The 24,681-nt window shown below is 42.1% G+C and overlaps 2 protein-coding genes across 5 annotated transcripts; one reads left to right on the top strand and one right to left on the bottom strand.

Annotated features, from left to right (window-relative positions):
• Positions 1 to 612: 612 nt before the first annotated feature.
• Positions 613 to 14,264, bottom strand: HAUS2 (HAUS augmin like complex subunit 2). 2 transcript variants are annotated; one of them, XM_055131955.1, is made up of 7 exons: positions 14,121 to 14,240; positions 10,885 to 10,994; positions 9,467 to 9,559; positions 8,060 to 8,129; positions 5,796 to 5,928; positions 2,409 to 2,517; positions 613 to 1,062 (listed from the first exon to the last, which is right to left on the bottom strand). In XM_055131955.1, the coding sequence occupies exons 3-7, from the start codon at positions 9,554 to 9,556 to the stop codon at positions 817 to 819; spliced, it is 648 nt and encodes a 215-aa protein (XP_054987930.1). In that variant the 5' UTR covers positions 9,557 to 9,559; positions 10,885 to 10,994; positions 14,121 to 14,240; the 3' UTR covers positions 613 to 816. The 2 variants fall into 2 exon arrangements, with proteins under 2 accessions (XP_054987930.1, XP_004609840.3); XM_004609783.3 differs by lacking the exon at positions 10,885 to 10,994 and having other exon boundaries at positions 14,121 to 14,264.
• A 19-nt stretch (positions 14,265 to 14,283) lies between these two features.
• On the top strand, positions 14,284 to 24,665 carry LRRC57 (leucine rich repeat containing 57). Of its 3 annotated transcripts, none has more exons than XM_055131952.1 (6): positions 14,284 to 14,412; positions 14,648 to 14,752; positions 14,892 to 15,030; positions 15,581 to 15,849; positions 19,720 to 19,859; positions 20,326 to 24,665. In XM_055131952.1, the coding sequence occupies exons 1-5, from the start codon at positions 14,284 to 14,286 to the stop codon at positions 19,825 to 19,827; spliced, it is 750 nt and encodes a 249-aa protein (XP_054987927.1). In that variant the 3' UTR covers positions 19,828 to 19,859; positions 20,326 to 24,665. The 3 variants fall into 3 exon arrangements, with proteins under 3 accessions (XP_054987927.1, XP_054987926.1, XP_054987928.1); XM_055131951.1 differs by having other exon boundaries at positions 19,674 to 19,859; positions 20,326 to 24,664; XM_055131953.1 differs by lacking the exon at positions 14,284 to 14,412 and adding an exon at positions 14,417 to 14,557 and having other exon boundaries at positions 19,674 to 19,859; positions 20,326 to 24,664.
• The last annotated feature ends 16 nt before the right edge of the window (positions 24,666 to 24,681 follow it).

The raw sequence follows: 24,681 nt of genomic DNA, 5'->3' as shown, positions 1-24,681 counted from the left end.
CCTTTTGTTCAAGCACCTGTCTCAGAAGCATGCTGGAAGAAGCATGCTGGAAGAAGAATGCTGGAGACGCCTCATTGGGTTTTTTCTAAACAAGGTTGAGGATAAAAAGAGTTGTTCTTGGAAATCAAGGCAACAGACGAAATGAAAGTAAAAACAAAGGTGTTGCAGAAATCACAGCATAGTGAGACAAAAACATTTCCAGAAAGAAGAGTTGGCTAAGATTCCCTGCAGGGACACAATATTTTGTGGGAGAGCGATGGTGGGCTTTGCCGCCACGTTGCTCCCCCCTACAGTAAAAGATTACCTAGATCCACCCCCCTTTTTTACAGGAACTAACGACAACATTGGGAATAGATGGGTAAACTATGAAGGGAAACGACGGTTGTTTTCAGAGCTCCCATTTATGGCTAGATTAGCTAGATGAAGAAAACCCTGGTGTTTATTATTTAAACCTTTTGCAATATATTATAACAAATTCCTGATGGGAGAAAGGGCTTTAAACACTTAATGCTTAAACTGACACAGATGTGATCATTGGCGCGAAACAGACATTTCAAAGAACCTTAGCTTTACCCTAGCCTTACAGGAAAACAAGAGGTCACAGAAGCGATATGCGGAATTAACTCATACTGTATTGTACTTCGTTAATAATTTTTCTGCTGAATTATAATCATCAAAGCAGTGTTCTAATGATGTATTGTAATCATCAAAGCAGTGGTCTAATGGTGTAACCTGATGTTGTAACCCCCTGCTTATTGCTATTTCCTTGGAGAAACAATATATAAGCACAGCTTTGCAGAATAAAGTTGCAGCAGTTCACCAGCTTATAGTGTGGCTGTCTGTCATTTCCCCGCCGATTCCTGACTTCTCCTGATTCCTTTGACCCTGGTCCCCCGTGGTCGGTGGTCTCCACTGGGTGGTCTGCGGCAGGTGACTTTCTTTAGTGAATATGTTGGGAATACAAGAAGAAATTTCCTTTTGTTGTTCTCGCCATTTAAGTATATTCTCTGCCAGTTCTTCTGTCTTAGTCACCAAAATATTCGTTTTTGCTAAAGACTTGCTCTGTAACATTTGAAAGGAAAAGACAGAAGAGAAATTAGAGCTGTCATTATTCCATAGTTATTATATCACAACTGGTTATACTGAAAGTTAACACCCGACATTTTCACCCCCTTAATACATAGGCTGCTTGAAACTGCATCTTCCTTTTCTTACGGTACCTATATTCCCTTCCCTAATTTTTAAAGTTTTTTGTTTTGGGCTACATCTGGCAATGTACAGGGATTACTTTTTTTTTTTTTTTTTTTTTGCATCACACCTGGCAATGCACAGGGGTTACTCCTGGCTCTGCACTCAGGAATTACTCCTGGTGGTGCTCAGGGGACGATATGGGATTCTGGGAATCGATCCTGGGTCAGCCCTGTGCAAGGCAAACGCCCTACCTTCTGTGCTATTGCTCCAGCCCTGGATTACTCTTGGCTCACTCAGGGGACAATACAATGCTAGGGACTGAACCCAAGTCTCCCACAAAACACGTGCTTCAGCCCTTTGAGCTATTTTTGTTGAATCTAACTTCATTCCAAATAAGTCTTGTTAGAAATTTCCATGAGGATGTCCATTTTTATTTCCATTTCTGGGCCACACCCAGTGGTGTGGGCCTACTTCTGGCTCTGTGCTCAGTAATCACTGTTGGCAGGCTCTGGAGACCACATGGGGATTAAACTGAGTCAGCCACATGCAAAGCCAGTGCCCTACCTGCTCTATCTCTCTGGCCCTTCATAATTTGGGGGAGATGGGCGGGTAGGTGGGATTTGAACCACAGCTAGTCATGCTTGTGGACTACTGTAAGCTCTGTGCTGCAGTGTCCTAATAAGTATTCAGGGGTCCATGTGGTGTTGAGGACCAAACAACCTCTTTATGTATCTTTATGACTTTTTTTTTTTTCACTTTCCTTTCTCTTTACTTTGATTACATTCAGTATTTCAACAAAAAACTCACTATTATTCTTAGGAGCTTCCCCCACATCTTTATGACTTCTTTAAGCAATGCCTGAGCACTGAACCAGGAGTATCTCGTAGCACACCACTGTTTATGACCCCCCAAACCAACAAATTTTTAAAAATCCTAAAGACATCACAAGTAATGTGAAAAGAAGTAATGTGATATCACAGTTAAATGCTAGTACTAAAATACTTACCATTTTTGGGGCTGGAGCTATAGCACAGCGGGTAGGGCTTGCATGCAAGGGTAGCCTTGCATGCGGCCAACCCGGGTTCAATTCCCAGCATCCCATATAGTCCCCTGAGCACCGCCAGGAGTGGTTCCTGAGTGCAGAGCCAGGAGTAACCCCTGTGCATCGCCAGGTGTGACCCAAAAAACAAAAATAAATAAATAAATAGAATACTTACCATTTTCTTTAGATTTTCATCTAAATGAGGGATATTTCTAATAGTTTCAAGATTGGATTCTAATTTCTCAATGAAAGTCACTGCCAACTCCAACAAATGGACCATGTATCTGAAAGAGGGTGAAAATTCAATTTTTTTAGGCAGCGCCAGGGCTCAAATACATAAAGCTGTTATTTTTGGATTAGCTATTTTGTGTTCCATTTCTCCCACTAAGAACATGTATTTATTGAATCACTATGAGATATAAAGTTACAAGGTTGTTCATGATTAAGTTTCAGTCCTACAATGGTCAAGTATTCATCCCTTCACCGGTGTCCACTTCCTCTATCAATGTCCCCAGTGCCTCTCTCACACCCACCGCCCCCAGCCTGCCTCTATGGCAGACACTTTTCTTTTTTTCATTTTAGGCATTGTGGTTTGCTATACTGAAAGCGAATCATGTATAACACTCACTTTACCTCATTTCAGCACCCAGTTCTTGCCCAGAGTGATCACTTCCCATTGTCACTGTCTTTGTCATAGTGGTCCCTTCTCTGACCTAGTCTCCCTACCCCCATCGTGACAAGTTTTCTACTAAGGACCAGTCCTCCCGGCCTTCCTTTCTTGTGTCTTTGGTTATTTTTCTCCACCTACATTTCTTTATCCTCCCACCTTTCTGCTTTTAAGGCACAGTGCTAAGCAAAAGCAATGCTAAAGACTTCAGAGCACTGTGCTTTGGGATCAAAATCAGGGTCAGCTGCATGCAAGGCAAACATCTTACCTGCTGTGAGATCTCTCTTGATTTTTTTGTGGGGGGAAGTGGGGGAGGAGCCTTGAACACCACCAGCTGTGTTCGGGGTCCACTTCTGGCTCTTCAACAGGTATCACTCCTGCTGAGCTTGGGGGGCCATATGTGGTGCCATGGATGGAACCTAGGTCAGCCACGTGCAGTGTAGGGTAAGAATCTACCCCTGTATTATCACTCCTGCCCTAAAACTTTTAGTCTGAGATAACAGAATCAACCCAATGAACCAATAACAAACTTTTGCACTGGTAACCGAAAAAAATTTTGTTTTTCATTTTACTTTAAGCTGGGGTGGTTATCCAAATAGAAAAACAGGAAAAACTGGGGCTGGAGCGATAGCACAGCGGGTAGGGCATTTGCCTTGCACGCGACTGACCCGGGTTCGATTCCCAGCATCTCATATGGTCCCCTGAGCACCACCAGGAGTGATTCCTGAGTGCAGAGCCAGGAGTAACCCCTGTGCATTGCCAAGTGTGACCCAAAAAGCAAAAACAAACAAAAAAAAAAAACAGGAAAAGACAATAATGGGCTAGACAGATAGTACTAGGATGAAAGTATCTGATTTTTTGGGGTGTGGGGGGAGCATAGCAGGTGGTGCTCAGAACTTACTCAGTGCTTAGGGATCACTCCTGGCATGGTTTGAGGGACCATAAAGGATGCCAGAGATCAAACCTGGGTTGGCCACGTGGAAGGCAATAATGCTACCTACTTACTATTGCTCTGAACCCAAAATATTTGCCTGATATGTGACCAACGTAGTTCAGTCCCTAGGACCACACATGGTTCCCTGAGCATAGCCAGGTGTGACCCATCTCTGCCATACCCAGCCTCCACCAAAAGAAAAAGACAATCATATCTGGAACCCAACCTAATATTAGACAAAACTTGGTGTTATTTTTTCATATAAAGAAATTTCCCTTGGGGGGGTCGAGAGATAGTACAGCAGCAAGGTACTTGTCTAGGACACAGCTGATCCAGGTTCAATCTCTGGCATCCAATATGGTCCCACCATCAGTAATGGATTCCCTGAGCACAGAGCCAGGAGTAACCCCTGAGAATAGCCAAGTTTGGTCCAAAACCCAAAACAAAAAATTTCCCCCTGATAAAACCTCATTTCATTCCAATCAATTCATTCCTTTTTCTGCTTTGTTTTGTTCTGGAGCCACACCCAGCAGTGCTTAAGGCTTCCTTCTGACTCTGTGCTCAGAGATCACCCTTGGTTCAGGGAACCATATTGGGTGTTGGGGATCGAATCTAGGTTGGCCACATGCAAGGCAAGCTGCATCTTACCCACTATACTATTACACTGGTCGCCCAATCTATTGGCCCAATCTGGTTGCCCACACTTGACAAAAGTTAAGACAAGGATAGATGTACTTAATTGAAATAGCCTATAATCTTCGTATTGCAGATACTTTGAAATCACTATGCAAGGTGCATCATTAGCGCAGTAGGTAGCACTTCAGTGTCATAAACTCACTAGTTCTTCACATACACATACATATGTACATAAAGTAGATGTTAATATACTACATAGATTCTGAAACATTTTGATAATGATATACACGTATTATTTTGCTAATTAAAAAATCAGGCACTTAAGCAAAAACAAATTTATTTCCTCAGAGTCAGCTATGAGGCACTGCTAAAGAAAGCAATCAAGTTTCCAGATGCCCCCTTTCTGATTTTATTCTTAACCATTATTAATAACCTACATCTTAAATTTGGTACTTGTAATACTCCTATAAAAAAAAAGCAATAGAACACATCAAAATAGATAGATCCCCATTCCATGAAATGGGAAACCAAAGCAAAAATTATTACATTAATGCAACAGTAAATTTATTTCATAAAGCCTACCTACTAAAGACAGGTTATATTATAAAAATTATTTTTCACGTTACTATATGGTATGGATCTATTTTTTTCATTGTCATAATTTATAATTCCCAAAACAATGGACAAAAGAAACTATTTTATCTTCACGGTTCTAATTTTTGAAAGTAAAAAACTTCTGAAGCAGGGGCTGGAGTGATAGCATAGCGGCTAGGGCGTTTGCCTTGCACGCGGCCAACCCGGGTTCAAATCCCAGCATCCCATATGGTCCCCTGAGCACTGCCAGGAGTAATTCCTGAGTGCAGAGCCAGGAGTAACCGCTGTGCATCGCCAGGTGTGACCCAAAAACAAACAAACAAACAAAAAACTTCTGAAGCAATAGTACAGTGGGTAGGGCATTTGCCTTGCAAAAATGATGCCCAACATCCCATATGATTCTCCAAAACCTGCCAGCAGTAATCCCTTAATGCAGAGCCAAGAGCAAACCCTGAACACTTCTGGGTGGGACTCAAAACAAGACAAAAAAATTTTAAAAACAATTTTCTTTTGACATATAATCTTTTGATTACAATTAATAACATTAATGTGTATAAATACATGAAAATTAAACACTTTATAGAGTATATTATATAATTTACATTAATATACACATTAATAGTAACATTAACAATGTTTTTCAATGAATTAGCTATAAAATAATTACTAGTCAAAATAAAACTACCTACAGAAAATATGTGTAACAGTTAACTTCCACATTTCAGTCTAACCTGTGATAAACAGCTTCAATAGGCAAGTTTTCTTGACACCTGGGTTTCAACAGTCTTTGCCTAAGAGACCGCTTCTCTTTCAGAATTGCTTCCAGATGATTATTCATGCTTTGCAAACTCTGACACTTCTGAGCTACAGAAATCAAAACAGTAATTATTGTTGTCAACAGCACAAGTTAAAATTATGAAAAATTCTCTTCACTCTAGTTTGACACTACCAATGTCAAAAAGTAACCCTATATTTTCCCTCCTAAATAATCTCAATTTCCCTCCTAAATAATCTCAATCTTAAATCTAGTTTCATTAACCTATTTCTCATAACCATTAATCTATTCATTAACTTGACCTATTCACTAACCTATTGTATGTGTATTGTATGTGTTATGCATATTGATGGGAGGGGATAGAGAGGAGAAAAGTGGGGTCCACACACTATAGTGCATAGGAAATTAAAAAAAATTTTTTCTTTAAGTATCTGTGAGATATACCATTACAAAGTTATTCATGACTGGGTTTCAATCATGTAATAGTCCAACATCCATCTCTCCAACAGTGTATATTTCCCACCACCAATAGCCCCCAATTCTCTCCATCATCCCAATACCTCACCCCCCACCCTCAGCCTCCCTCTATTTTTGTGCATTAAAGTTTGTAATACAGGTACTGTACTAAGAGGTCATTGTGTTTGTTCAAGGCACTCAGTATTTTTTTTATCAGGACAGTAGGCTGGAGTAGCTTTTTAACTGGGTGGGAGCTTTGGGGTGTGGATGTGACTGCCGAGGCTTCCGGAAGTATAGGGAGATGAGGGGAGGTAGCCTATCCCGACCCTGAAAAAGCCTCGAGATTTCAGTCACAAAACCTGTATACACAAATTTTCAGTAGATCATATCTTGGTGCGGTCTGTCTTGAGGAAGTGGAGTTAGGCAGGGGGCCTGGACGTGCTTTTGGATTGTGGGACCAAGTGGCTGCCAGGGACTCTGCTTGGGCGGGCACCTAGATAACCTGCCCCCCACCCCCCACCATATACCCCAGTCTGCTCAGTTTTGCACAGGTCCAAGATTAACTGTAGCTTTTGACCTCTTTCAACATTTATTTATGGGTCTCTGATGAAAGGCTAAAAAATGAGCTTGTATAGCTGAGTGGTTTGTGGCTATGACTCCCTAACTTTCAGCTGTATAATGTCTCAGGAAATTTGGTCCCAAGTTGTTGGAGTCTGGCCACAGGCACAGAGGCAATTTGGGGTATCAGAAAGCCTGAAGGCACCATCAGGCTGCTGATGCTCTTGCCCTGCAGGTATAGGTTGACCTGCTGGTGGTAGAGTACCCCTTAGGGAATATTTCTGACTGTCAGAAGTCACTCTTGGAAGTACTCAGGGGACCATATGCAAGGCTGGGGATCAAACTGGAGTTGGCTGCATGCAAGGCTAGCATCTTAGCCCCTGAACTTTCTCTCTAGTCCTAAAGTTTCAACTAAACTCCCAGCTCAATAATTTTATTTTGGGAGAGGGGTTGGGTCACACCCAGTGGGGTTCAACGCTTACTCATGGCTCTGTGCTCAGGATCACTGCAGGTGGTACTCCGGGAACCATATGTAGTACCAGGGATTAAATTAGGGTTGGATGGAGGAAAGGCAAGTAATCCCCTGTGCTAGCTCCAAGATGCCATATACATATATATATACATTTTTAACCTGGACTTAGCTACAGTTAATATTTGCTTACATATATTGTTTTTACTTTTCCTATGTACACACAAAAAAGGGCTTTTTTCAGTGTTTTGCTGATCCAAGTGACAGTAAGTTATATAGTGACCCTTGACCCTAAAACTTTATGTATTTCATTAAATAGGAACATTTTCTTATATGTGTAAAAAAATTCATCATTAGTACAATACTATCAATACTTAATATAGCCCATATTTAAACATATTCAAGTGTCTCATAAAAAATAACTTTTTAATCAAATATTTAACTCATGATCACACTGTGCTTTAACTATATGTTCCCTTTAGTATACTTTAATCTGGAAAACTCCTCAGCCATTGTCTCTCAACCTTTTCTTGTTTTAAGAAATTCCCAAGTTGATCACTTTCTATGCTATTTGTACTAGCCCAACATGACTTCTATTTACACATAAATAGACTTTGTAAGCAATGAGGCAATGCTTGGAAAAATTATGATATGTCATAATTTTACTACCTGATGTTTATTTAATGTAATCCATGAAAAACTGAAGTTCCAATAATCTACTTAATCAAAATACTTACCTAAAAAGGAAGGATGAACAACATCTATGGAATCTTTTTCTAGTCTTAGTAGCTCAATTTCTAGGTCTTTCTACATCAGGAACAAAAAATAATATTTAGCCACTCAGAAAATAGCATGAATAAAGGCTTAACTTTTGATTAAAATTGTCTTTTTCTGGGGGGCTGGAGCAATAGCACAGCAGGTAGGGCATTTGCCTTGCACACAGCAGACCCAGGTTCGAATCCGAGCATCCCATATGGTCCCCTGAGCACCACCAGGAGTAATTCCTGAGTGCAGAGCCAGGAGTAACCCCTGTGCATCACCGTGTGTGACCCAAAAAGCAAAATAAAAAAATTTTTTTTTTCTTTTTCCTTTACTTGGGGATCTCTATTTTTAAACTTCTTTACTGAATCACTATAAGAGACCATAAAGAAGTCGCTCATAATTGGATCTCAGCCATACAATATTCCAATATCCATCCTTCCACCAGTGAACATCTCCCAGCACCAGTGTCCCAGGTTTCTTCCCCCACCCCTCAACCCTACAAATAGTCTTTAACCTAAAAATAATTAAGTGCAGGTGAAAAATGATTTGTTATATACCCAGGTGAATTTAGTATGCATGCTGCCAAAGTAGGCATATAAGCCCAGAGGATTTACTTGAGGTTTTTTTTGTTTTGTTCTTCAGCCACACCCAATGATGCTCAGGGGTTACTCCTGGCTCTACACTCAGGAGTTACTTCTGGTGGTCCTTAGGGGACTAAATGGGATGCTGGGACCATATGGGATGCTGGGGATTGAACCCAGGTAAACCATGTACAAGGCAAGCACCCTAAACACAGTACAATAAACTCCAAGCCCCAAGAGATGTACCCTAACTTCCAGTCCCAAGAACAGGCATCATTATGCTGTATCTTACCTGTATCACCGTCATCCCTGTCATCCCGTTGCTCATCGATTTGCTTGAGTGGGTACCAGCAATATCTCCACTGCGAGACTTGCTGTTACTGTTTTTGGCATATTGAATATGCCATGGGGAGCTTTCCAGGCTCTGCCGTGAGGGCAGGATACTCTCAGTAGCTTGCCAGGCTCTCCGAGAGGGGCAGAGGAACTGAACCTGGGTCGGCCGCGTGCAAGGCAAATACCCTACCCGCTGTGCTATCTTATCTTTTTCTTTTATAAAGTGTGGCTACCAAAACTTTTAATCTGTACTATCGCTCTGGCCCCCACTGAAGTTTTTCATCTTGGTGTTCTAGTCCTGTTAAAGCTACTGATGCAACTAATAGTTATTACTATTACCAAAACTACTAAGTGAAACCTATTTAACTATTTCCTTCCTAGAAACTATTCTAAGTCAAAGAGATTTGCTGCTGGATAAATTTTTTTTCTATGATGAAAATACAATGTAAAATTTCTAAAATAACTTACCTGGTCAATTTCAGCTCTAATATCTGCAATTTGCTGTTGCCTGGAGAAGTTCTCAAAGCAAGAAACTGGTTTCTTAGCTATATCTAACATCTCCTACAGGTAAACAAAGAAAACAGCAATAAACAACAAAAGTTTATGTGTGCACTGGAACATAATGCTCATGGGCCTAAAATTTCACCATATAACAGGTTCAACACTTTCTCCTGAAAAATGAAGTACAAAGTACAACAGTAACAATGTGTAATTCTCTTTTCTTATTAAACTGATATTTCACTTAAAAATTTGGCCTGGGGGTTGGTATGAGATAGTACATTGAGTAGGGTTTTTGCCTAATACATGATACTCCATATGGTCCCCTGAGCTCATCAGGATTGATCTCCGAGCACAGAGCCAGGAGTAAGTTTTTTTTCCCCCCTTTTTGGGGTCACACCCAGAAATGCTCAGGGGCTACTCCTGGCTCTGCACTCAGTAATTACTCCTGGCGGTGCTCAGGGGACCATACGGGGATAGAACTTGGATCAGCTACATGCAGGGCAAACACCCAACTTGCTATACTATAGCTTCAGCCCACCCAGTAAGTTCTGAGCATGGCTGAGAGTGGCCCTAAAACCAAACAAAATAAAAACAACAACAAAATTTTTGGGTTTGGGGGTCATACTTGACAGTGTTCAGGGGCTATTCTTGGCTCTGTGCTTGAGGTTGCTCCTGGTGATGTTCATGGGACCAGGTGCTGCCAAGGATTAAATCTGACAGATAAAAAGTATGCATTCAGCCCACTGAACTATCTTCCTGGCCACCTGTTACTAATTTGTGGAGGAGAGAGGGTTTCCCAGCACATTTTGAGGGCCTATGGCCCTCAAAATGATACTTTGCCTTACTGTGTGAACCTGAAGGCTCAGTGCTCAGACCCAACAGGGTCTGGGGCCACCAAAGCCACCCCTGGTCATGCTCAGGAACAAGGAGATAGCTGGGATTAAACAATGAAAGATCTGAAGAAAAATAAAACCAGATCTTTTTGTTGTGCTGTTTTTGGGGATCACACCTGGCGATGCACAGGGGTTACTCCTGGCTCTGCACTCAGGATTTACTACTGGCGGTGCTTGGGGGACCATATGGGATGCTGGGGATTGAACCCGGGTCGGCCTCATACAAGGCAAATGCCCTACCCGCTGTACTATAGCTCTAGCCCCTAAAACAAAATCTTTGATGAAGACAAAGTATTAAGATAGGGACCTAAGAACTAGTATAGTAGATAAAGTACTTCCCTTGCATGCAGAAGACCAAAGTTTTATTTTCAGCATCAAATATATTCCCCTGAGTACCATCAAGAGTGATTTCTGAGCACAAAGCCAGGAGTAAGCCCTAAGCACAACTGGGTGTTGGCCCCAAAACCAAAAAAAAAAAAAAAAAATACAAACCTCGGGTCAGAAGGACAGTACAGCAGGTAGGACATTTGCTTTGCACATGGCTGACCAGATTCAACCCCAGGCATCCCATATGTTCACTCATGCACCACTAGGAGTAATTCCTGAATGCAAAGTCAGCATTAACCACTGAGCATCATCAAGTGTAACCCCAAAAGTAAAAACAAACAAAAAAACCCACAAAAAATTACAAACCACCCCCTTCCAAAAAACAAATAAACCTGAGGGATGGGGGAACAGAAAAAAGGAAAAAAATTAAAAGGAGGAGTTGGTGAGAGAACTCAATAGGCCAAGAGGATGCTTTACATGTAGGAGAGGTCTGGGTTCAAACACCAGCACAGCATGGTCCCAAGTGTTGCCAGGGGCAATCCCTAAGTACAGAGCTTATTTGAAATTTGTTCTGACAGTATCACTGAAAGATTACATAGTGAAAGGTAGGGTTTGACCAGAGAGGGGCCTAATCTAGAGTCTGAGTACATTCACTGTATGTAAGAGGCCTAGGTTTGATCACCACCACCACATGTTCCGTCCAAGAATCATTGGTTGTGACCCCAAAACCAAAAATAAATTAATAATAAAAGCAAAGGGGCCAGGTAGATAGTTCAAAGGGATACTGCATTTGCTTTTGCACTTGGGAGGAACCCCTCTACACAATGGTCCCCCACTGGACATGGCAAAGAAGAGTACAGGACACAGATTGAATCAGACAATTTAGAAAACAGTCAATTCAGTTTTATTGGTCCAATTTTTTTAATCTTACTTATTGCCAGTAGAGGGAGCTTTAATAAATAGTTTTATAATTCACTCAAACTGGTCAAAAAGAGCCTACAATTTAAGATAACTTAAATGGTTGAGGGAATAAGATAAAACAAATATTCCACTATTATCCTACAGTAAACCTTACCTTTCTTATTTTTTTTTGTGTTTGGGCCATACTAGGTGGTACTGGGGGCACATCAGTGGCCTACTTCTATTTTTCTTTCACTAACCAACTCTTCACTGGATAAATCAAAACAGCACAAAATTTGAATAAGTTATATTTTCTAGGAGATTTGTATGATTTTAGGATTTGTGATTGTACAATCTTAAGTTTTAAAAGACTATGGAACACATACACTAAGAGATAAAGGGGTCATACAACAAAACTTTTTAAAGGAATCAGTGCTAGGGCCAGAGTGATATAGTACAGCAGGCAGAGTGCTTGTGTTGCATGCAGCCAATCTGGGTTCCATCCCCGGGAATCCATATGCTCCCCTAAGCACCACCAGAGTGATTCCTGAATGCAAAGCCAGGAGTAATCCCTGATCATTGCTGATGTGACCCAAAAACTAAAAAACAATTTTAAAACAATCAGTGCTAAGTCCTTCTAATAAAAATTAGTTTTCAAGGGCTGGGGAAATAGTTCAAAGGGCCAGAGCACATGCTTTGCATCACCCAGCACAGCATGGTCCCTGACCCCACCCAGGAGCAGCTCAAACAGCTGGGAGCTGGCCCCAACCATCATCGGGTATGGCCTAAAACCAACAATCAAAAGTTTTCATATGTAAAGTCTGTTTAAAGAAAAATCATCCAGCAGTCCATAAATTCTCTCATTAGGCCTGTGTAAAGACTGCAAGAGGATGTTCAGGACCTATGGATCTGCAGATATTTTTATCTGCTACCAAGAAAGTAACAACCTTTCTTGAAGAACACTTGGAAGGTCCTCTCCAAAACAATCCAATTCAACAGAATGTTCATTAATGCCTAAATTTTGGATACCGTTAATTTAGGAATCCTTTTCCCCTATCAATATTTTCTAGAAGGATAAAACCCTGATCTCTTACTGTATGAGTTTACCAAATTACTTTATAACTAGACGATACAAATGAGAGTAATGGGCAACGCAACAGGAACAACACACAAAGAAGCCAGAAAAGTAAGAGCTGAGAGTGTATTATGGGTGTGTTTTGCTTGTTTTTTCATGTATTCATTATTACCTCTCTCACTCCATCTTCCCACCAAATCTATAAACCTGGTCGCTAGGTCTGTCTTCAAGCAATCTGAAGACTTTTCAACAGGAGCTTGAACTGGCTAAACAAAGTGTTACAGTATCACAGTTCATTTTAGAAATGATACAATGTGTCAGAATATGGGCACTCCAAGACCCATTTTTCACTTTCCTAAATTGAGAAGACTCTGACAAGTTTCTTGGTACCCAGAGGCCTTGGTTTCTTCACCTTAGCATTCTCTAATCACAAACTATTAAAAAATTTTTCTTTTGGAAGGTTTTGTTTCCCCATAAATTTTCTGTGACGTTCATACTGCTATACATTGATGATTTCTGCCTTTCTACTTTTCTGTTTCCTGTTCAGTAAAATTGATTACTTTGCTCCATTTCAATTTTCTCTTTTCTTTGCACAAAGCCTCACTTTCCCCATTCCTTTGTCCCTTCTACGACTCATAACCTATCATTCCCTCCCATCATCCATTTCTTCCTTTCAGCTTACTTCCCTCGGGCCTCTAAGTGCTTTCTGCCCAATCTAAAACTATCACCTCCTCTCGGGCTAATCTCCGCATCCCTCGGAAAGAACCCCTTACCTATTCTTCATCTTTTTTCTTTTTTTTCTTTTTTGGGTCACATCCGGCGATGCTCACGGGCTACTCCTGGCTTTGCACTCAGGAATCACTCCTGGACGGTGCTCAGGGGATCATGTAGGATGCTGGGAATTGAACCCGGGCTGGCTGCATGCAAGGCAAACGCCCTACCCGCTGTGCTATTGCTCCTGATCCCTACCTATTCTTTCTTCATTCATTCCAACGTCTCTCCGGGTCTTTTTCACCAATACTTTTGGAACCGGGATTTTTTTTTTTTTTGTCTCTAAAGTCGCGTACTTGCCTGACTCTCCTGTTCCCGGCGCCCGGTTTGGGAATATGCCTAGGTACCTCTCAGACAAACGGGCACAGTTTGGGAGCGACGAGTGAAGCGGCCCCCGGTCTTTCCCGGCCCCGCCACCCAGTACATTCGAAAGGAGCGTCACTGGGTGGGTGGGGGAAGGCGGGGGAAAGCGGTCTGGCTTATCTCCACGAGACGACCGAGTCTTCCCTGAATCCAGGCCGCCCTCGCGGAACCCACCGCCGAGGTCCCCGCTGCGTGTTAGGACCCTCCCGCCGTCTGCATCCCCACCTCATAGTACTCCTCGGTGGTTACCTCGGACACCCCTTAATGACGCCACCGCCGCCCCCACACTCACCTGAGTGACCGTCCCCGAAGCTCTGAAATGGCTCAGCAGCATCCCGGCTGCATTTGTCTCCGAGACCGGCTCCCAGGGCTTCGCGCCGGCCATGGCCGTGGCCCGCCGGCCCGAGCGTCGCCCCGAGTGAGTGGCCCGCCCCGAGCTGGCGCCGCGCGATCCGATGACGTCACGGGGCGTGTCTTCCGGGGCGGAAGCCCCGGGAGCTCATCCCGGACGAGCGCGGCTCCCCGGGCTTTCCCTGCAAGGCGGTCTGGGAGCTGAGGGGTGGGAGGCGAGTCCCTACTTCACCGTAAGCCCCTAGAGGATCTTGCCTCACGAACTGCTGCAACACCCGCAGGACCTGGTCGTGGGGCTGTCAGTTCTTCCCTTTCCACCTTGCCACTCTTGGGCTGCCCCCGCCCCCTCCACCCCCCCGACCCAGGGATCCGCAAGAGGTGACAGCTGGGGCAGGAGACCTAGCCGGGAGGCCAGCGGGGTGGCTGGGTGTCTGGATTAGCAGGGACAGCCATGCTTTCTTCCCTCAGGGACCTGAGCCCGGCGCAAGAATGGGGAACAGTGCCCTCCGCGCTCATGTGGAAACGGCGCAGAAAACTGGTGTCTTTCAACTTAAAGACCGTGGGCTGACGGAGGTGAGACTTAAGAGGGGTCTTGGGGGTTGAGGGGGACCCGACCTGGGAATTTAAAGGGACAGAGCCGGCGGGGATGTGGGGGGTGGTCTGTGAAGATCATTGGTGAGGGCTTCTCCACGCTGTGAACCCCTTTCTGCAGTTCCCCTCAGAGTTGCAGAAGCTGACGAGCAATCTCAGGACCATCGACTTGTCCAACAACAAGATAGAGAGCCTGCCGCCGGCGATTATCGGGAAGTTCACTCTGCTGAAGAGCCTCTCTTTGAACAGCAACAAACTGAGTACGGCTTTTGCGCCCGGGAAGCTTTTGCTAGAGATCCGCTGTTAAGGAGGATGGTTTTCTCCTACAAGCTGATTTTTGTTGTTATGAAACGTCCAGAGAACCCTAGAGGCAGAGGAGTGTCAGTGTCCCTAAAGCTTTCTGTCTCGTAATTACATCTTCAGGTTCTCTCTGGTGATTTAATGATAGGTACTGGGTCAATTTGGATTTGGAAACCAAGACGATTTTGGGGATATCATGTAAGCTAGTTTTGCTACTAACTTAGAAGGATGTCCGATGGAATGGGAAGACGAGGGCCTTCCATATTCTTTAAAATTGCTGTCATATTGTACCGAGGCCCCTTTTCACAATGTGCGTTTTCTGAATTTGGATGGCCTCCTCACTTCCTGAAGACTATCTTGGTAAAAATGGAGTGTTGAAAAAATAGGAGAACATATAGGGATTTTATTGTATATTTTCAAGAGGCATAGCAGGAAGCTACAGAGTTTTTATAAGCTTCTATAAAGTGTTTTTCAGTTGCTTTCAATTCAGGTTCTTTTTGTTTTTGCTAGGTGCTCTTCCTGAAGAGTTATGCAATCTGAAAAAGCTGGAGATGCTGAGCTTAAATAACAATCACTTGAGAGAACTACCATCAACCTTTGGCCAACTTTCTGCCCTCAAGACCCTAAGCCTGTCTGGGAACCAACTGGGAGCCCTACCACCCCAACTTTGTAGTCTGCGGCACCTGGATGTGGTGGATCTCTCCAAGAACCAGATTCGCAGCATACCTGACACCATTGGGGATCTTCAGGTCATTGAGCTCAACCTCAATCAGAACCAGGTCTGTGAGCTTAAGGACTTCCCCCCTCTATAGCATATATTTGGGTTCATTGCCTTTTGAGTAACTTCTTGCTCCTTAAGCTGAAGTCATGAATCCAGATATGTTCATTATGTGGACCGTGATAATTTCAAAGTCAAAGTACCATGGAGTTAGTTGAGACACTGGATATTTGTTGTGTCACAACTTTTAATATCTCACCGTGACCCATCCTATCCTACCTTTGGAGGGTGGGATGGGTCACGGTGAGATATTAAAAGTTAAAATGTTGGTGGGCGAGAGCGATACAGTACAGCAGGCAGGACATTTGTTTTGCACGCAGCCGAGCTGAATTTGATTCCCAGTATCCCATATAGTCCCGCGAGCACTGCCAGTAGTAATTTCTGAGTCCAGAGCCAGGAGTAATCCTTGATGTGACCCAAAAAGCCAGAATTTTTTTAAAAGTTAAAATGTTGGGGCCAGAGCCAATGATTGTACAGTGAGCAGGGCGCTTGCCTTTTGCAGAGAGATAGTACAGTGGGCAGGCCACTTTGCCTTGGAAAAAACCAACACTCATTTGACCCCAGCACCCCAATATGGTCCTCTGAGCATTGCCAGGAGTGATCCTTGAGTGCAGAGTATAAAACCTGAGCACAGCGAACAAAAACAAAAATGTTAAAATGTTTCACACATCTTGAAAAGTTCTTTAGATTTTTCTCTGGTATGCCTAAGTCTTTTTTTTTTTTTCTTTCAGTTTTGGGGCCATACTTGGCAGTGCTCAGGTCTTAATCCTGGTGGGGTTTTCTGGATCATAGGAGATCATATGTGGTGCTAGGGGTCATATGTATGTTGGGTGTGTGCAAGGCAAAGTGCCCGCTGTACTATCTCTCTAACCCAGTATATACCTCAAACTTTACTGATAGGAGTTAAGAGGCTTAAACTCTTATGCTGAGTTGTGTCTTAATTTTTTTTAACGTCTTTGCTAAATATATTTTCTGCTTTGGGTGAAAACTTAGCAAGCTTTCTGGAGACAGCTCCTTACATCTGGAAAGCTTTAATTATAGTATTTTGAAGTTGTTACTATTGTTAGAAATTCTGGTTTTTATCTAGAGAAATAATATTTGAACTAGACATAGGCACAAAGGATGAAGCATTCATTACATAGAGGAAGGTGGCCTTTTGTTTTCCTAATGTCTATGCATCTAGTTTTGCATCCATTGTAGTAGCCACTACTTACACATGTGGCCATTAAAACTGCTTTCATAGGTCTGAGATAGTATAGGGGTTAAGGAGTTTGTCTTGTATGCAACTGACCCTAGTTCACCTCTGGCATAGTATATGGTCCCAATGGTCCCCTGAGCATAGAGCTGGGAGTAATACCTGAGCACCATCAGTTGTGGCCCCAAAATAAAACAAAATATATACGCACCTACAATTTCATTTTATTAGCTTTTTGTTGTTGTTGTGTCACACCCAGCAGTACTCAGGACTTAACTCTGCATTCAAGAATCACTATTGGCAGGGCTCAGAAAACCAGATGAGATGTTGGGGATTATGAACCTGGGTTAACCACATGTAAGGCAAGTGCTCTACCTGCTATATTCTCATTCCAGTTTCTGTTTAAAAATTTCAAGTGCTCAATAGGCATGCATGGTTAGTGGATACCGTATTATCATACCTCACATATAAAATATTTCAATCATTACAGAGCTTTATTGAACAAAACTATTCTAGATTGTAGTGAACTTGAATTATGATGAAACTCAAGTCTTTAAGAAAATTGGCCTAGGGACCAGAGTCTGTGTGTCTACCTTTCACACGGACAACCCAGGTTCAATCCCCAGCATCTCAACCCTGCCAGGAGTGATTTCTCAGTGCAGAGTCGGTAGTAACTCCTGAGTACCACCAGCTGTGGCCCCCAAACAAAAGACAACAAAAAAGAAATTGACTGGGGCTGGAGCGATAGCACAGTGGGTAGGGCATTGCTTTGCACACAGCCGACCGTGGTTCTATTTCCAGCATTCCATATGGTCTCCCGAGCACCACCTGGAGTAATTCCTGAGTGCATGAGGCAGGAGTAACCCCTGTACATTGTCGGATGTGACCCAAAAAGAAAAAAAAAATTGACCTCACACTGGATATTTAGATATGTTTGAGGGCTTTTATTTTCTGGGATTTTTTGGTGTTTTTTTTTTTTTTTGAAAACAGTTGTGAACTTGGAGGGAAAAAATTAAGCAGTAAGTACTGAGCACTCACTGCACTTTCACCTAGGTTGATGGCTTTCACTGTTTTGTGTGTATCAGAATATCTCTGGGGGGCACCATTCTCATTGTTTCTGATTCTATAGGTCAGGAGTAGGGTCTGAGAATTTGCATTTCTAACAAAAAACCCAGGTGATGGTCTGAGATGATAGTGGGCGGAGCATTTAAAAGACAAAAGAGGTGGGTGAATCAAAGAAAATTGCTTGGATTTGTACTTTAGGACCTGAGAATGTCATGATGGATTATGATGGTGGGTCATCTGATGGAAATGTTTCACTAAAACTTGGAAATGGGAAGTAATATGGCTCTGTGGTAAAATGCATTCCTTGCGTGCATGAGACCTGGAATTGATCCTCAACACTGGAAAAAATAATCTCAAAAAATGTAAACATACTGGGATTGAGGTGTATAGCTATGAATGTAGACACATTTTGAAGTCTTTTTGGTTTTTCTTTTGTTTTGGGGCCACAGCTGGCAATACTCAGAGCTTACTCCTGGCTCTGCAGTCAGGAATCAGTCCTGGTCGGACTTGGAGGACCATATGGGATGCCGGGATCAAATCTGGCTTGGCTTTGTGCAAGGCAAGAGCCTTACCTGCAGTGCTCTCTCTCCTAACCCATATTTTGAGGTCTTAACACAATAGACATTTTTGTGTGTGGGAAGTGGCACACACAATGGTACGCAAGGCTTACTTCTGGCTCTGAGCTCAGGAGTCACTCCTGGTGTTGCTGGGGTGCATATTGTGTTAGGATTGAACCAGGGTATGCCATGTGTAAGGCACGTGCTTTAACTTCTCTCTCCCTCCCTTCCTCCCTCCCACTCTCTCTTCTTCCTCTCTCTTTCTCTTTCTCTCTCTCTCTCTCTCTCTCTCTCTTTCTCTCTCTCTCTCTCTCTGTCCTCCCCTCTCTCCCTCTCCCCCCCCAAGTGATAGACAAGAATGCAAGAATGGTTCAGCTCCTGAGTGCAAAGCAGGAGGAAGGCCTGAGCATTGCCTGGGTGTGGCCCAAAACACCAAAAAAGGGAAAATGAATGAGCTTTCTAGAAGAAAGTTTAGAATTAGGGAAATGCTGCTTAGAAAATGCCTGTGGAAAGAACAAAGCACAAATGACTCAAAAGATAGAAAAATCCAAAATTTAGAAGAGAGTTTTAAGGATAGGTCAGATTTGTACAAGTGAAACTGGGAATGAAGACATTGAATTTGACAATAGTCAACATGTATCTGTACATAAAAGACTGACCATAAATACCAAAATGTTTATGGTAGTGGGCTATAGGTAACTTTCTTGAAATGTGTTAGTCTTAAGCTTTTTACAAAGCATTTTTGTAATCAGAACATTTTGTTTTAAAAAAAGCAACGAGTAGTTTTCAAAAACTTTTTTCAGAAAAAGTGGAGGAGTCATAACAGAAGCTGCATAACAGATGCTTCTAGAATGAGTAGGTAGTGAGAAAATGGAGGCGGAAAAAGAAAGAAGAACCAGGACAAACTTGTCAAGGTTTTTGTTTAAATTTAGTAAAAATAAATAAATAAAATCACCATTTTAATGCTTGTGCATCTTCCTACTTTTTTTTTTTTGTGGGGTTCAATAGATATCTCAGATCTCAATAAAGATATCTCGCTGTCCTCGCCTTAAAGTTCTTCGCCTGGAAGAGAACTGCCTTGAGCTCAGCATGCTTCCACAAAGCATCCTCAGTGATTCCCAGATCTGTCTGCTTGCAGTGGAAGGCAACCTGTTTGAAATAAAAGCACTTCGAGAACTGGAAGGTTATGATAAGGTATGTCTTAGGGCACTTCTGCATATAAATGCTCACAGCCAGAAAGTGCATGTATAATCCTACTAACAGGATGTTTCTTCCCAATTTTGGAGGTGGGTTTTAAGAATAAGGCAACTGGTATTGTCCGAGGCAACTTTCACTATAAAGCTCTATCAGTTTTTTAAAATCTAAATATGGAATTCAGAGATAGTACAGTGAGCAGGGAGCTTGCCTTGCATGCAGCTGACCCAGGTTCAATCTCTGGTACCCTATATGGTCCCGACAGGAGTGATTCTTGAGCACTGCCAGGTGTGACCTCATCCCCCTAAAAAGCTTCTTTAAATCTGCATTAAGAATAGGTTTTATGGGAAATGAAAGAAATATTTGATCAAAACCTAAATTAAAAAAAAAAAGAATCAGAGCTTAAGATACAGGCTGTTAGTTGCTCATACAAAAAAAAATTTTTTTTTTTTGCTTTTGTTTTTAGTACATGGAAAGGTTCACAGCCACCAAGAAGAAGTTTGCATGATGTTCTTCAGAAGCATGGGAACCTTACAGGACAGTGACTTGGAACCTGTTACAATCTGGCTGAGTCAGAGGCTCCTTTTCTCAAGGATATCTGCAGTAAGGAGATGAATGCCTAGGAGATTCTATTTCATTCAGTCATCTTTCTCCTTTCCAGGGCTTATTTTCTGATAAGCTAAATGGAACCAAGAGACAGGAAGTGTCCTCCATTTTAACTCAGATAGGATAATGGACAATGTTGATCCTCAAAACCCATCATTAGTTTGACTTTAGAACATCAATAGCTAGTTGCTGATTATGCAGTGAAGGGATGTTGCCCGTAACAAAATAGCTCCACAACAGTGCTTGGAATTTCATGTAGTTCCAGTGTAAGTTTCATAAAGTCAGATGCCATTTCCACCTGTGTTTAACAATTCCTATTTTTATGAAGTTGAAATAATTTGTAAGAGACTGGAGTGGTGAATCTAAGGAATTATATTTTCTTGTTTGGGGGCCACATCCAGCAGTGCTCAGGTGTTACTTCCTGTGTACTGCTTCTGGTGGTGCTTGGGGAGCCATGCCATGCCCAGACTTCCCGCATGCAAGGTATGCACTACCCCTCTGAACTGTCTCCTTGTCCAGGATATGTGCTGTTATTCTAGTCTGTCACTTCAATCATAGTGTTTTTACTTGAAATTTAGGATGTACACAAATCTAAATGTTTGTCTTAAAGTGTACTTTGTCAGAGAAGCACCAACACAACACTAAGAATAGTTTCCCAAGGCTACAGTAGCAAAATCTTACCTACTGCAGGTGCCTTATTGGTAGAGGGCTCCAAAGAGCTAAAAAAGCATATATGCAAAACTTGTAAGATACTAGGGTTTTTAAATAATCAAAATTTTCATGATGCTTTGTTAGAAATAATGTTTTATTTCTGGTAATCCTTTTCCTTTTTGTATTTATAACTCTGCTAATCAAATAACTTATAAAAACAATATTTTAAATGCTCATCAAGTTTATTCTCTGAATGAGAATATACTAAATAAAGAATTTCTAATGAATGCTGGATAAAAAAAAAAAGGTTAATTCTTTAAACAAAGACAGAACTTTTAACCAGTAAATGGTTCTCTGAAAATGGACTAGGAAGAAATGTTTCATGTTCTTATTCAGGCTGCATGAGTACTGAAATGCCTTGATGTTACTAAGAAGTTTGTAATGTTGAAACCATGTTTATTGTAAGAAACAGAAGGTACAAAGGAAGACAATTTTAGATTATAACTGATAAGCCATCTATTTTCTGAAGTTTTATCTTATCCAAGGAGCTATTTACCATATATACTGACAATTCTCATTTCACAAACCAATTTAACCATGGAGATTATCTGATGTTTAATCCTAATGAGAAAGTCTGACCGTAAATCTGGTGTAAATATTTTCTTTATCCTGTATTTTGTGGGATGCCCTTCTCCAACCCCATTATTCTAAACTTAACCCAGGACCTCATACATGCTAGGAAGATATTGAGTTATGCTGCGTTATGCCGGAGAGAGGGAGTGAGAGCTGAAGACGGGGTAGGGAGGACTGAATGAAACATACAGCGACTTTATTCCAAAGCTCATTTTCTTTTATAGTATGCAGTGAACACTCTGTGGGAAAGCCAAGGGTTACAAGTTGAGCAAGCCAAGGGTTACAAGTTGAGTGAGCTAAGTTATCTGTTACTCTGTTTTGCAGCTGCATAAGCAGGCAGTTCCTTGAACTCTCAGGAATGAGAATATGGCTCCTGACCGGGCCAATACAGATCAGGTGCAGCCGCCAGGGCATGCCGCTCTCACACGCCCAGTTTTTCCCGTTTCCTGGTTCCTTCTTAGGGAAAAGAAGCAGGGGCTACGAAGGCCAGTCCCCAACAGTTATACCCTACACTTCCCCCCCCCACACCTTTTTGGTTGGCTCTCTTACATCCTGCCCCCTCCCCTTTTTGGTGGTCCCTCCTTATTTTCCAGTTACACTGTCAATCACAGGCAAGATTGCCAGGCTCAAACAGCAGAGCTGGCAGGATTGTGCTGATATATATGGAACCAGTGATTTGAACCCACGGCCACATACTTGCCAAGTTGTAATGGTGATGCTAAGTTACTGAGCTGTGAATTTTTTTCTTGGTGGGGGAAAGAGGGTTTGGGCCACTCCTGGCAAGTGGTCAGGGCTTACTCCTGCACTCAGGAATCACTCCTGGTGGTGCTCGGGGAACCATAAGATGCTGGGGATTGAACCCAGGGTGGCTCTGTGCAAGGCAAGTGCCCTGCCCACTGTACTATCTCTCCAGCCCTGCTGTGCCATTTCTTATTAGCCAGTCACCCTTATGTCTAAATCCCTTCCTAAGTGAGAATGAACTAACCACTACTGTTTGCTACAACTGCATCTCATTATATTCAGCTCTCTTGCTAAAAATGAGCTACTTAAAAGCCAAGGACCTTTTAAAGTATATGCACAAAGTTACTGTGTAGGAGAATTTAAGTGAGCTGACAAGTAGATTGATTTCTGATCCAGAGCTACAGACTATAGTTTGGCCATCAATCCTAAGCTACCTATATTCTTTTATTTATAACTTTTTAATTGAATAACTGAGATAGAGCATTACAAAGTTGTTCATGAGATCATTTCAATGTTCCAACACTCATCCCTCCACCAGTGTAATTTTGCAGCACCAGTGTTCCCAGTTTCCCTCCCACCCTTCAAGCCACTCCCCACCCCAGCCTGCCTCTATGGCAGGCACCCCCTTTCTCTTATTCTTTCTCTCATTTGAGGCATTATGGTTTGTGATACAGATGCTGAAAGATTACCTTTTACCTGCTTTCAAGACTTAGTTCTTGTCCAGAGTGATCATTTCCAACTAGTGCTAAGAATGGGTCCTCCTCTATTGTAACTACCATTCATATCCCACACCATTGACCAATCCTCTTGGCCCGTTTTCCCTGACATTGGATATTAGTGTCATACTGTTTTTGTTTTTTAATTTATTTTTATTGAATCCCCTGTATTCTTTTAGAACGTGTTTGGCAATCTGGGACTAGACTGATAGTACAGTAGATATAGGCTATTTCCTCCCAAGTGGCTGTCCCAGGTTCAATCCCCCACATCCATATGATCCTGCAAGCAATTATTTTTTTTCCAGGAATAATTAGTAATTCCTGAGCGCAGAACTAGGAGTAACCTCTGAGCATCACCAGGTGTAACTAAAATACAAACAAAAAAAGTTTGTTTGGGAAAGTTTATATTTTACATTTAAAATAAAATCATGGGCCGGAGCGATAGCACAGCGGGTAGGGCGTTTGCCTTGCACGGGCCGACCCGGGTTCAATCCCCGGCATCCCATATGGTCCCCCAAGCACTGCCAGAAGTAATTCCTGAGTGCAAAGCCAGGAGTAACCCCTGAGCATCGCTGGGTGTGACCCAAAAAGCAAAAAAATAAAATAAAATAAAATCATGTGGTTTGAATCCAAAGTCCATCATTTATTAGTGACAGACTAAGCACTCAAATGTGCCATTTATTTCATTGGTAAGGCATCAGAATAGAATTTTATAAGTTGTACAGTAATGGAAGGTTTGGGAAACTACATTTGCAAAGATGAAAAATAAGTGATTAGAGACTTGCACACCAACTTGCATACCAACCTGACAAACATGATATAAAATGTAAATGGATCTAAGTGTACATAAGTCTTTGCAAAAACTAGAATTTTAGTAAGAAAGTGACTTAAAGAAATTAATTCTAAATGCCATTCAGTATAGGATGTCAGAGAAGTATAAGGGGGTGATTCATAATTCACAGATGAGAAGTAAAGACAGTGTTGAAGTATGCTAAAAAAAACAAAGAAATTAAAACTGAAGAAAAAATATGCACAAGAATGAATGTTACATAACTAGTAAATGACTGAATCAAAATTTGAACCCATGGGGGCTGGAGCAATAGCACAGTATGTAGGGCATTTGCCTTGCACACGGCCAACCCAGGTTCGATTCCCAGCATCCCATATGGTCCCCTGAGCACTGCCAGGGGTGATTCCTGAGTGCAAAGCCAGAAGTAACCCCTGTGCATCGCCAGGTGTGACACAAAGCAAAAAAAAAAAAATTTTTTTTTTGAACCCCGGAGGTCAGAATCCAAAGCTATGTTAAGTACTTAAGTGACTACCTTTCAAAAAAATTGAAACAAGTTTTTAATGTTCCAGGGGGAAATGAGAAAAAGCTATACTCAACAGGTTTTATTTCGAGCACATTATGGGCCTAATGTGGCTTCATCCCTGTTCTTTTTTTTTATTTAATTTTTTTTTTTTGCTTTTTGGGT

This window comes from Sorex araneus, chromosome 3 (assembly GCF_027595985.1).
Source record: "Sorex araneus isolate mSorAra2 chromosome 3, mSorAra2.pri, whole genome shotgun sequence".
NCBI lineage: Eukaryota > Metazoa > Chordata > Mammalia > Eulipotyphla > Soricidae > Sorex > Sorex araneus.
Note: the sequence above shows the minus strand (reverse complement) of the source record. Positions and strands in the feature narration are given on the sequence as shown.

Bases quoted from the DNA above. Each gene is read 5' to 3' on its own strand.
- HAUS2 (XM_004609783.3), bottom strand. From the start codon at position 14,213: ATGGCCGGCGCGAAGCCCTGGGAGCCGGTCTCGGAGACAAATGCAGCC. The intron at 5,929-8,059 runs GTAAGTATTTTG...TGATTTCTGTAG, and splicing joins TGTTCATCCTTCCTTTTTAG to CTCAGAAGTGTCAGAGTTTG. The intron at 2,518-5,795 runs GTTAGACTGAAA...ACCCTCTTTCAG, and splicing joins ATTGAAGCTGTTTATCACAG to ATACATGGTCCATTTGTTGG.
- LRRC57 (XM_055131951.1), top strand. From the start codon at position 14,284: ATGACGTCACGGGGCGTGTCTTCCGGGGCGGAAGCCCCGGGAGCTCAT. The intron at 14,413-14,647 runs GTAAGCCCCTAG...TTCTTCCCTCAG, and splicing joins AGGCGAGTCCCTACTTCACC to GGACCTGAGCCCGGCGCAAG. The intron at 15,031-15,580 runs GTACGGCTTTTG...TGTTTTTGCTAG, and splicing joins TTTGAACAGCAACAAACTGA to GTGCTCTTCCTGAAGAGTTA.